The sequence below is a fragment of the Puma concolor genome, chromosome D4 (assembly GCF_028749965.1).
Source record: "Puma concolor isolate L17-30 chromosome D4, mPumCon1.1.hap2, whole genome shotgun sequence".
NCBI classification, from domain to species: Eukaryota; Metazoa; Chordata; class Mammalia; order Carnivora; family Felidae; genus Puma; species Puma concolor.
The window spans coordinates 26,284,997-26,298,254 of record NC_141679.1 but is presented as its reverse complement, the minus strand read 5'-3'; the positions used below and the strand labels follow the sequence as shown (position 1 = coordinate 26,298,254).

At 42.1% G+C, this 13,258-nt stretch overlaps 1 protein-coding gene across 2 annotated transcripts in view; it reads right to left on the bottom strand.

Moving 5' to 3' along the window:
• Positions 1 to 353: 353 nt before the first annotated feature.
• Positions 354 to 13,258, bottom strand: part of NTRK2 (neurotrophic receptor tyrosine kinase 2) — a 338,909-nt gene continuing 326,004 nt past the window's right edge. For both annotated transcript variants that reach the window (XM_086685110.1, XM_086685109.1), the window contains 2 exons: positions 7,091 to 7,249; positions 354 to 6,310 (listed from right to left, as the gene is read on the bottom strand). In XM_086685110.1, coding sequence (XP_086541236.1) covers positions 6,125 to 6,310; positions 7,091 to 7,249 — 345 coding nt within the window. In that variant the 3' untranslated portion in view covers positions 354 to 6,124. The remainder of the gene's footprint in view (positions 6,311 to 7,090; positions 7,250 to 13,258) is intronic.

The following is a 13,258-nucleotide window of genomic DNA, read 5'->3' as shown; positions in this document are numbered from 1 at the left end:
AAACTAGGTCAAATTTAACGTTCAGTCCTTTAGTCACACTGGCCACATTTGAAGTGCCAATTAGGCACATCAGACAGTGCAGATAGAACATTTATGTCATCGCGGAAAATTTTGGTGGACGGTGATGTTGTAGTTATCCAGGACAGAAGGTGAAAGTGCCAGGTTATATAGGGGTCAGCCAGGGAACTTGTTCCTAAGGCCACACACCCTTGTTGCTTTCAATGAATGAATACTGCAGGCAGCTGCAGTGACCACATCTAAAATACAGACAGAAAAAAGACAGACAGACAGAAAAAAAGAGCACACGTGCCTTGTGAAAATTCTATACATTTTTAAAGTAATCATCATGTAACTTTTAGTGTCTCTTTTGGAGGATGTTATTTATTGTAAGACATCATTTTTATTAAATACACTGTAGTACAAGAGACTTTCCGTGTCAGGTTGAGAGAAGCTGGTCACATGATTTACAAACAAAACTTTTTTGTTTTTTTTTTTTTAAACACTGATATTCTGGTGTCACTTTGAAATCAGCCAAGATGCAGTGGGTCTTATTAAAGCAACGGACCTCAAAACAGATTGCAAAACAAGAACCAGTAAGTGTCAGCACAGAGACGTCACATTAAAAGGAAAATAAAGCAAAGAAAAAGAGAGTTTCAAATACCAGGTCACAATTTAAGGGGCAATATATCTTCAGAGAGATATTGAAATGTGTGTGTGTGTATGGCCTGGATATATACAAACATCTCCCCATGTACAGAAGCAAATGCAGACAGTGTCCACATCTCTAGGCAGATTTGTAAGTGATAGGTAATGATCAAGGGATTCAGGGAGCAATATTTCACCTAATTTGGTCATTTGTCAAGGGATTACATATTTAAAATCCACATTTAATTCAAAGACCTTGTATTTAAAACATTTCCAGTTGTTTTATACATTATTAAAGCAATAGTAAGATATACAAGCTGCAAGAGGTAGGCCTTTATACATTTCATTTCATTTCATTTTCGCCAATTTTTTTCCAGTCCACACATGTGGCTATTAGCAGCTTTTATTACGCTTGCTCCATATGTTGAACGTTCAGCCAACCTTCACTCAGGATCATTTTCATGAATGCACAGACCAAAGGAAAACAAACAAACAAACAAACAAACAAACAAACACAGACCTGGCCTAGAATGCACAGACTAAAAAAAATGACATCCCCATGTGTTCCCATTTCGTCTCCTGAGACGTATGTGAAGATGGCAAAAGAGTTGCTTGTTTGCTGTTGTGAAGTTCACAGTGTTTTGCCTGCGACACACATACACACACACACACACACACACACGCACACACACATACATATATATATATATATATATACATACATATATATATATAATTTTTTGCTTTGCTTTGTGTTTGTGACGAATGGAGTCAAAATATATAAATAGATAAATACATACATACATACATAAATACATAAATAAATAAATAAAGGTAAAAGGAAAGGAGGGACAATACAAAACTAAGGATATTCAAGAACTTTTGACTTGATCAGCAGTGATTCACTCCAGCCTTGACAACAAGAAAATACCCTTTCGTGTGCTGTTATATTTAACTACAAATCCCTCCCACCCCTTAATTCTTTAGAATACCATTTGCTTTCACAACCTCGGAGTCTCTGCATTCCACGATTATGCACTGTGAAGGAAGTGCTTTAACTTCCGTTTAGCCATCTGAGGAGTTGGGTCAGGGGCCGTTCCCCTCGTGAGATTTTCTGTAATGGGCCAACCCAAACTCAACATTGGAAATAAAAATCCTCAACTAGTAGAAGAGAGAGAGAGAGGACAAGAACAAGAGAATTGAGGGTGTGTGTGTATGGAGTCATTTATTTAATCAGACATACAATTTAATACTATTGGCATTATAGAAGATCTAATTTGCAAAAAAAGAAAGGTTCAAAAGAAAAGTCTGTTCCTGACCAGGGGATCCCTTTGTCGTAGCTCTTTGCAAAGGACAGCATTTTATAAGGTTGTTGCTTCCATTTCCACTCAGATATGGGAATTCTTAAGAGTCACTCGTCTTGCTACGGGGTCTTAGACTTCTCACCACTGGCCTTTGAGACACCGGGCTCCCAACATTCCGGCTCTCTTTTGGAATGCTTGTACTCTGAACACGAGTGTACAGGGGTCACAGTGGGACAAGGTGAGCATTATACAAATGTACAAAAGGATGAAAAAAAAATCAGTTTCCTTTCCCGGATCTTTACATAAGGAGATCTATTTCAGTCTGCGTTTTCCTTTGCAAGGAGCCAGAGAAAGGACTCAGTGTAGTGGGATGGCTTTGATTCAGTTGTTTGGGGAAGCACATTAGCTTAAATATGTCTTCCACCCATGCAGTACTGCAGAGTTGAAAAGTGCGATGGAGTCCTACCCACATGGAGAATGGAAGCATTAACCGCAATAGGACATTACAAAGTTTTGGTTATTTAGCAGACTTTAAGCAAATTATTCATACTGCACCCTACTCATAATTATCTCTATTACTGTGTGCCTATACATTTATACATAAGCACACAAACACACTATGTATGTGTGTTTGTATATGTATAAATCAAGTATTTATAACACACATATAAATACATGAAAATACCACAGGTAGCGCTGATGGGGACGCATATGTATAATATGAATTCTGATATAATCTTTTCTAGCATAGTTCAAAGTGTTTTCTAAGTAAGCCTGATTACAATGTTGGTTCAGTGTACGAGGATGTAGCCGAAGCTATAAGCATGATTATATATCACGATATTTCAGCTGCTGGTCATCTCACGTTTTCCATTTTGCTTTTCCAACTTCATGTCCTGCTTCACGAATTGATCGGTGCACTTGCTTTCTTGGATTGTTTGTATCCTGGAGTCTCCAGTGGACAGAACCATGGACTTCAGAGTTAGAACACTCAGATTACGTCCCATTGGTGCCAGAAGTTAACCTGGAGGTTTCTAGTACGCCACTTAACTTCTCCGAGTCCCAATTCCCGCGCTCATAAAGAATGGGGATAATTGGCTACCAGATGTGAAAAGTGTCTGGAAAACTATTGAACAATTTGCAAATGGAAACGATTGTCGGACTGAGTCTGGGCTAGTGAATTAGGTTTGCCCCTACTACTGTTGGGATTTTTCACAAATTTGATAGCAGGCCATATTCTGTGATCATTACACAGGACGAGGATGTTCCTTTTCTCAAAATTAAAAGAGCATGAGAAGAGGGGATGGTGGAAGAACGGTGATGAATGAGTTAAGCTATTCGGTGGTTCATTCGATCTGGTATTCTTTCAATGAGAGATGTCTCTGAAATCAGTACATACTCTTGAGACAACAGAGAAAAAAATAAGAATAATGATCAGCAATATAAATAACTATAAAACTTTGCACTTGCATAGAACCTTTCATTTCAAGACCTTGAGGGACTTGTCAGAAGGTAAGAAATTTTTTTTTTTTTTTTTTTTTTTTTTTTTTGCTTTTTACTTTCGGAGGAAAACACAACATCGGAATGGAATAGAATGCTGCCATCTTCTCATTTGCCTTGAACAAATCCTTGCTTTAAAACTGCACAGCCCTTCTTGAATTTGATCCCTTAGCATATTCGTCTCCTTCGCTCTCTGTTAAAATAAAACAAATAACTTGCAGCTTCTCCCCCACCCCACCCCGTGCCCCTCCCTGCCCCACGCAGCTGGCCAGTCACGCAGAATGACAAGCGTGTGCAGGTTTTCAGGTCATCACTGATGGAATCTAGAGAGGTTTTGTACAAATCTGCCCCTTCTTTACTGCTTCCCAGAGTGCCACAGTGTTTTAACAGTACCATGGGTCCTTAATAGGATATATACGTGCAGGTATATATCATGGAGATATGGCTTTCGTTATATTATTATGTGTATTCTGGAGGGTATTTTTTTTTCACCGACAAAGAGAACAATCAACTCAACTCCCGTGTCTCATAGGCCAGCGCAGAACTTGAAGGGACTGTAGGGTTCATCTCGTCCAACCCCCTTCACTTGACCGGAGATGCTACTGCAATTCTTTTTGTTCTCTGTTAATCGACACTTTTGATTTTTTGAAAACTGGCTTTCGAAGCCTGTCGTGGAAAACAAGGTGCTCCAGGATTTAAGGGCGCAAGCAAAATCTAAACAGAGCAATTGCACCTTCAGAAACAAATATGAAATAAAATGTCCTACGATGAATTAGAATCACTCACTTTCAATCTGGCTTGTGTTATAAAGATGTCAAGTTAGCAAAAATTCCCCTCACAGAGGGTAGCAAGTTTTCTTGAGGAACAGAAATAGTTTTCTTCCTTGGTAAAACTGATCATCCAAACAACTGTAAATTTCTATGTAAATTTACAACCTTTTTTTGCAAACACCATGACTATACCCAAAAGCACACCTCCGAAGCTCGGTCTGGGCACAGCTTCCCAATGGCATGCTGTGCCTGAATTTTTACTTCTTTTAATGGAATGAAAAAAAAAAAAAAAAAAAAAAAACCCAAACAGCATACTGACAATGGAGTACTCTTGGAATGAAACCACTCTCCCAACCAGAACCCAGAGCAAGGTCTTGGCCTGTGCACACTGAACATCAATGCATGTGATGCCCCCAGGGTGAGGTTTCTTTTCCCTTAGGAACTGAGTGTTCCCTTCCCACAGTCCCACAGTTGGTTCGACGTGGCTTCGGGGTCCGTATTCGTTAAAACCCATCACCACCATACAACCCAAAGACATTTATACTTAGCTAATGAACTCCATTAGCTTCCCCTAAGTATATAAGTTATACCTTTTATGGATCTGCTCTACATATCAGGGGCACGACGTCTGGAGCGGTAGTTTCTGCACACAAGGTATTAATCGACGAAGACCATGCACAATTTTGCTTGCACAGTTGAAAGGACGGGTGGGGTGGAGGGTAGGAGTCGGAGGAAGTGCTATCTGAAAAGTTCAATATAATGCCTCCGAACTTATAGCTTGTCCTATCTTTTCCAAGTCTTTGGCTTTCCCACCTGACCCTGAAATGATCTCTGGACAAGAATGCACCCATTTTCAGCTAAACTTGACAAAGGTTCAGTGGACAACACTTGGAAAAACAAACCAGTGCTATCACCGTGACCTGCAAAGACAAGACTGTCGGAGCGTGTGATGCGCCATCTTGCGTCCCATGGAAGCCATCTTTTCTCTCAACTACACCCTAGTGTTTCTGGTGATGGGAAAAGAATAGTCCATGGCACAGAGTTCAACAGTCTTTTTACTCCTCAGAAAGCTCCTCAGGGGAAGGTGCCGAATACATTCCTCCCAGCTAACAGTGGCTGGGTTTTTCCTAAGTAGGGACTGACGCCAGCTGATCCAAATGGTTGTCTTTGTTCCTCCCATACTGTGGTTTATAATAAATCTTCTTTCTCTCTGGTTTTAATCTCCCATAGATAAAGGCTTCCCAGATTAAACACAAGTTTTCCTGTTTCATACACAGGCTTAAGCCATCCAAAAACAATAAGAACAGTAATAATAATAAATAAATAGAAGTGAATCCATAGAAACTCTCGATGTCTGTACAGCAGAAGTGACAAAGTTTAAGTCAAATATTTGTTTTCCCTTTTTTTCATCCACATCAAAGGCAGGAATACAACAAGGCATTGTTAGTTGTGGTGGGCAAACTGGAGTGTCAGCTGATATAACAAATTAGGTTTGTTAAGGCCTTTGTCTATGCAGAGTTAATAGTAATGCAGAAGCCAGATTGATTCAAAACAAAGAGTAAGGACTGTAAAGCAAAGAAGACAAAAAAAAAAAAAAAAAAAAAACCCAAAAAACAAAAAAAGGGAGAGACAAAAGAAAAAGGAAAAAAGAAAAGAAAAACTAGGGAAGAAACCAAGGGAGATGGAAAGAGAGAAAGAGATAATGCCAAAAAGAAGTCCATACTGTGTCTGCGGATGGAGAAGTGCACATGGCTTCCCTCTGAAAGCCTCTCGGTGTCTTTGTTATTAATACTGTCGGAGTGCAGAACAGCAGATTGATGGCATCCAGCGGCAGTTAAAAGACGTTCATCCTCTCGGCCCATCTGAGGAGGTGCTTTGGGAAGGATCGGTCTGGGGGAAAGGGCCCTAGCCCAGAATATCCAGGTAGACCGGAGATGCCTTGGCCAAGTTCTGAAGGAGGGTGTGGATGCCCTTGATGTTCTTCCTCATGTGGGGCTCTCGCTGCCAGCACCCCAGCATCAACTCATACACCTCCTGGGGGCATGTTCTAGGTCGCTGCAAGACTCGGCCCTGAGTGATGCATTCTATCACCTGGACGGGACAGAGACCAAAGACAGAATCAGACAAGAAGAAAAACAGTGCAGTGAAACAGATGTCAGTGCCAGGAGAGGGCTGCTTTAAAGAAACCCACTCGGCGTTCACTTGTTTTGGAGGCAAGAGAGCAATTACCACGGGCTGGTAAATCGTGGTTAATTTGATTGGTTTCTGTCCCTTTTTCATGCCACACTGACGTCACCACACTGGCAGAGAAATGCTTTATCTCTGTGGGGTGCTTCTAGACCTCACCCTGGAATTGCAACGTGTTTTAGTCTTACTGGCCTGAGATGGAACCTGGAACTTTCGTGTCAGGGCGCCGACTGATAAGGGAACTTCAAGCCTTAGAAATGAGTGGTTATTCTGGATTTCAGAGCTGGGATAAGAGACAGATGTGGGGGCTTGAAGAAGATGCAAGGTGCCTGACCAAGAAGCTATGCCTCACATACAGACATATCTACAAAATAATTAAAATAGGGAAACAAAACACTACAACGTTCTAGTGAAATGTTAAAAAAAAAAAAAAAAAAAAAAGAGCCCTGAATCCTTAGTGGAATACTACCAAAAATCTAGCTGTGTTAGCAAACACTGCTTTGCTTTCTCTAGAACTCTTAAATTCAGAGAGTGACGATACTTTGGCCGTGACATTTAGGTACAGAGCAGGCCATGTGGGAGGTGACACTCCCAACAAGGCCACACAACATCATCTCCTGGCCTCCAGCCGAGGGATGCCTCTCAACATCGGCCCTCGGGGGTCTCGCCCAGCCCACTGCGCACCTCGTTGTTCGACAGCTGGTACCAGGGCTGTTTGCCGTATGTGAAGATCTCCCACAACACGACTCCCAGGCTCCAGACATCACTTTCTGTGGTGAACTTCCTGTACATGATGCTCTCTGGAGGCATCCAGCGAATGGGTAACATCGTGTGGCCACCGACCTGGTGGAAAGTGGGGTGAACAGGAGGCGTCAGTCACCCGAAAACCAAGTCCCCATCATTAGCGGGAAAAGTGTAGAATAGAAACGGGAGGGGGGCACTTTGTCCCTTTCCTTTATTTGTATTTATTAACTTTAATTATTTATAAAATACATGAGGGAAATACAATTTCTTGATAATCTCAAGCAACAGAGACAAGAGGGCAAAGAATAGTCAAAGTATTTTTTTTTTTCATATTGTTTCCTATTCTCTCTTGAAACTAGATAGGGCAGAGATGATGACTGGACGGGTGTTCATCGTAGATAAAACATACACTCACACACACACACACACACACACACACACACACACATACACACACACGTGCTTTCTGGTGTGAAGAGGACCCAGTCTTCTAATTAACAAGATCATTTTGACCAGGAAACAAGTAGGGAGCTCTGTCCAAAATGACCCACCAAGTGACTCTACTTTCTTAGCAAGGCCAGAGCCTCCTTCCACTGGGTCTTAGGATGAGCGCACAGTGTTGCCTCAAATACCCTGGCCACCACGATCCAGCCACGGGCACAGCAGAAATTATTATTCCCATTTTACAGGTGAGGCAGCTGAGGTTCAGACTGCTATGGACACAAAGAAGTCAGGTCTTTGGACTCCGAGCTTAGGACGTTCCTCTACTACAATTGAGCTTCTGTACAAAAACAAATAAGTAAATACAGTTTTGAAAAAGTCCATTTTAGTAAAAAACACTGAAGCTGAGGTGTTAGATGGCAAGGGTTTTAGCACAGACACAGAGTACTTTGTTTGACAAGGACACCTGTTTATGATTTCCTACTTCCCAGAGAAAAGTTAAGAATTTCACTTTTGGATTTGTGGCACATCAGGGCTGTCTGATTTTAAACCATGATCAAATTTCTGCACAGCAGCCCTGGGTGTGGCAGATCCCACTTTTCAGGCCAAAAACCCCAGCACTGCCAGCTCAAATGTACTGCCTGATGCTGGGGTAGCAGGTGGTCACGTAGACAGCAGGAGTCAGACCTCATGACAACCATCAGCCCCTGAGCTCTTAGACTGATGCCACATTGAGTTTCTGCCCGATTATAATTGTCGGTGTCCGTTTCTGCCTCATTAAAGGGAAGAAATGGACTAAGAGTACGTGAAAAAGGCTGTTCAACTCCTGAGCCCGAGTTGCTGAGAGTGTCAGAGATGTCTAATATGCTCGGTGATTTCCAGTGATGCTCTTGGCATCAAAGAAACCTTGAGTGTCAAAGGAGGAGGGCATGTTGTGTTTTTTTCCCTCCATTCTTCTATGTACAAGGACCCCAAATCTGACAAGTAGGGACATAAATTCCTGGGTCAGGGGTAAGGTGGTCCCAAATCTTTGATGTATATATGTATATGTATGTGAATATACATATATATGTATATACAAATATATATACACATACATACACATATAGAGGTAGGTTGCCTTCCATCACCTTTCAATGTCCTCCCTTGCTTTTCACCATGCGGTGACAGGGAGTCACTGTTCCATGAGCACAGATTTCCCTCATGGAGCTGCCTGGGGACGCCTGAAGGTGATGTCAGTACTTAACCATCAGGCTTGATATTCAAAACACAACTCGGGTGACACAGGCATCGGCAGACCAGAAAGGATGCCAGTGGCCATATCAGTGCGGACATGTTGGTGCTGTTGGCCTGCTGAGTAACTGCCCAGCTCACAGCCCTGTAACCCCATGCGCCCAAGACTTTGGGAAAAGGAAATCTGCCCATGCACAAGGGGTTCCCAATGTTTCCAGATACTCACGAGGACTCAAAGAACCAAGGTGGAATGGTCCCCTCAGGTGCTGGCAGCCATATACCAGCACCAAGGAGAAGGTTTGTGGCAGCACAGGAGCAACTTAATGCAGACTCCGTGGACTGTGAGGTCTCCGCGCAAATTTTTTTTTTTTTAAGTTTATGTATTTATTTTGAGAGAGAGAGAGAGAGAGAATATCCCAAGCAGCCTCTGCACTGTCAGCGCAGAGGCTGACACGGGGCTCGATCTCAAGAACCACGAGTTCATAACCTGAGCCGAAACCAAAGGTTGGACGATCAACCGACTGAGCCACCCAGGCACCCCTCTGTGCAGGTTTTTAGCGAAAAACACATATTTATTTATTTTTGGGGAATATTGAAAATAGAACCCAGATTTATGATCAGTATATAGTTGGTCTGTAGGGGATAAAAAGATAAGTAGGACATTATGGACAAAAGATAAGTAGAACAATATGTGGTATTCTTTTGGATACCACAGGCCTCAAAAATATTAAGAGCTAGCTCACTGCAAAGGTTATGTCAAATATGCTGTAAGCTGTAACTTGCTTCACTTCTTGGAGAGTCATGATGCACACAGCCTTCTTGAAGTGTCTCAGGAGTTTGGCCGAAAAAAAAAAAAAACAGATTTAATTTCGTTTAACATAGCAAATTCAACTAAGTTGAATAAATGTTTGTGCAGGGGCAGGGGGAGTGGAGACAGAGAGAGAGAGACACAGGGAGTGAATAGCTTACATACATGTAGAATCAGACAACTAAAGATACACCGTGGGATGCGTTAACCTAGCAAGATACTATGCTTTCTATATTCTTATGCATTCACACCGGTAATGCCACGGACAACGCTCAGCTCGTGATCGTAGAAACGATCCAGGGCACACTCCAGTGCACTGTTTCCTAGTTGGGTAGCCCTGACTAGTTGCCAAACCTCTCTGTGCCCAAGCTGCTCCAACTATAAAATATAGGTTGCAATATATACCTCCCACGGTTATCGTGAGGTAAACACTCAGACAGTATTTGTGAAAGTGCCTTATAAATCTCAGTGCGCTAATACAATCATGCTGTGTCTTCCTTCTCTGTAACCTTGAATACATCTTATCTCCTCCATTCTGGAGGCATTAAAAGGGCCAACACATAAGACTCTCCTAGATGGCTCACTCTCCATTGGCGAGTGCTCTGGGACCCCTCTGGTTGTGGCACCTCCCAGTTTTTCTACCCCATGTTGTTAGTGGCCAAAGAAAAAAGCTCCTGCTTCCTTTAAAGGAGTGAAAAGATTCAAATTTTGATTTACATGTTTTCCCATCTGATCATTTGTTTTATGCCTGCAGTCTCTTCGGGACACATTTTTCACGTTAATTCTTTCAAGCGTCCCTTCTGGGATTTCACACACGCTGTTATAAATAATGCTTTCCTTGTTCTGATGTCAAACGGGTGAGTGGTGGGAGAATCTAATAAAAGTTCAGGCAGGGTTCACAAGTTTTCTAAACCCATTTAGAACATTTCTGAACATTTCTTTTGCGGGCCTTTCTCAGGATTTTGGAGCATGTCACAAAAAGTAGACCAAGGGGGGCGGGAATAGAGTCACCGTTGTTACAAATTACTGTCATATTCCAGTCACAGTGACTGGATGGCTTTTGGATTTCACAAAACCACATACTGTGTGGCAACAAACACAACGAGGCATTTGTTTTGTATTGTGCCACCTGGCAACTTGCCCTCGTATCCTGGCTTAAATATTTGTGAGATGGAATGCGACCCCAAGCAGTACACGGGGAGTCAGAACCGTCGCTTCGAGTTCTGGACACTCTGTGGTGCCAGGCAAGGCTCTGCAGTGATCAAGGCAGGTCAGGAGCTTGCTCTTCACCAAACTCACCAGATTGGATTGATGCCAGATGGGAAATCCAGGTAGCTGGGGAGTTGACTTGGACGTGAGATTTTTATTCTCTTCAACCCAGCACTGTGGGGTTCTAGACCCTGCTATGCTCTTAACTAGCTCAGCTAAGTCACGTTAGGTCTGGCTTATTGGTAAAATGTGACAGGTTAGACCAGCTTTTGATTACTTTTAGCACAAAAAACTGTGGTTTTGTAATCACCCACCACCACTTGGCCACTGTGGTCATCCATCAGCACCGAGGAGTTCACCTTTACAAACAATTTCCATTCAAAGAATTTCCACTTGAACCCAGTAGTTACCCTCGGGGTAAGACATTGGTTTACCTTCATATTGCAAATTAATGCACCCAGATTTCAGAGAGTTTAAGTAGCTTACCTAACGGCACACAATAATGTCTGCCAGTGGACATCGTGTACTTATTCCAATGGGTCACTCTGCACGTCTGGCTTCTGCAATCTCTAAGACATGCCCTATGTCCAGCCTACAGGTCCCATTGTGTGGCTCCTTACCCAGGCTGAACCTACTCATGCCTCTTGGAAGTTTGATCTCCTCTCCTTTCAAACTACTCTCCAAAGATCTCCTGAAGGTGAGCTCAAATTCCACCATTTCAAGAAACTCTCTGTCCTGCTACAGCTCACTGAGTTCTCCACAGGTAGTCGGGCGCCCCTCAACATGGCACACAGTCCCTTATTTTGTTAACAGATTACATACCTGAAGAAGGATGGGTGCCTCTCAGTTACGTCTGGACAGGCATGAGGGGGCTGGTTGGTAAGCATATCATGTCTTTGAATGAGTTTCTTATGAGTGCTTATATTAGGAGAGGAATTCTCAACATGTTCTTTTAAAGAGATCACTGTTCACTACTTTCTGATCTAACCTCAGATAACTTCTCTGAACTCCTGACAGAACCAACCTTAAATTAAATGGATGGAAACTGGCTCATCCATTTGATGCTACAAATAAGATCCATTTAGTGAAATTCATAATTTCTTAAAATTCAACCCCAAATACTGGAGTTCACAAGGAGTATGAGAGCTGTCTGAGTTGTGTGGGGAACCCCATCCATTCCTTGGTTTGCCATCTGTGCAGTAGATGGGGGAGTCTCTGGTGCAGACATGAAACTATTTGATTTAGGAATGAAGTCTAGAAGAAAGATGTCATGATGCATAACATGGAGGAGTATCATTCTACATATAGTGATTAGCATCTCATATCCTTTGAGGATGGAGAAAGAGGGCAGACTAAAGAAGAAAGTTAGTGAAAGAGCAAAGGGCTGATGATCATCTTGGCTGCTGAATCATTGCAACTTGCTTCAGTCAGTGAAACTAATCAGAACAATGTCTGAGTCCTGTGGTCAAAGAGAAATTCCATAGTGCCTAAAATAAATCAAGTTATGGAAAATAATTGATCCTGTTTTTCTTTTCTTTTCTTCTCTTTTCTTTTCCTTTTAGAGCAGGTGAGAAGAGAGAGAGAGAGAGAGAGAGAGAGAGAGAGAGAGAGAGAGAGAGAGAGAGAATAAGCAGGGGAGGGGCAGAAGGAGAGAGAGACAGAAAATCCTAAACAGGATCCACATCCAGCATACCCAGTATGGAGCTGGATGCAGGGCTCAATCTCACAACCATTAGATTATGACCTTAGCCCAAATTAAGAGTCAGATACTTAACCAACTGAGCCACCCAGGTGCCCCTGGATCCTGTTGAGACATAGCAAGAAAAGAACTGTTCAGTTATATCTTAATGTTTATTTCCCTGACACTTCATACTTTTGATGGTGACATATATAGGATGATCTGGTTAAAACCAAAACAACTTGTGCTCTAGTTAAAATACCTAAGCCTGAGCATCCTTTAAACATACTTGTTTGAAAGGTGTGTAAGACAATAAATCCTAAAGAAAATACTGAAAGTCCATTGGTAAAATTGGCTTTTTGCTTGAAAACAATGACTTCATTATTTTTAAGTCAAATTGGATACATCTACTCAGTTCAACTGCAGTATTTCTTATCCAAGGGGTACTCTTTGGGTACATGCTCTTTGGTCACTTAGTTGTAAATTGTGAAAATTCCCTATGGCTTAACAAACAGTATGATTTATTTTTCTACATTGGAAAACTAGGACTTGGGGAAGTCATGGAATTTCCTGGGCAAGTGTAGATGTGAACTGGTGACCAACGATACTGAAGACAACTCTTCCTCCCACTGCTCTTCACTACAAGATCCTAGGTTCTTTCTCACTGGTATAAATATATAAAGCATCTTTATTGCTGGAACAAGTTAACAAAGGAATACACATCCTATTTTCCCGGTGG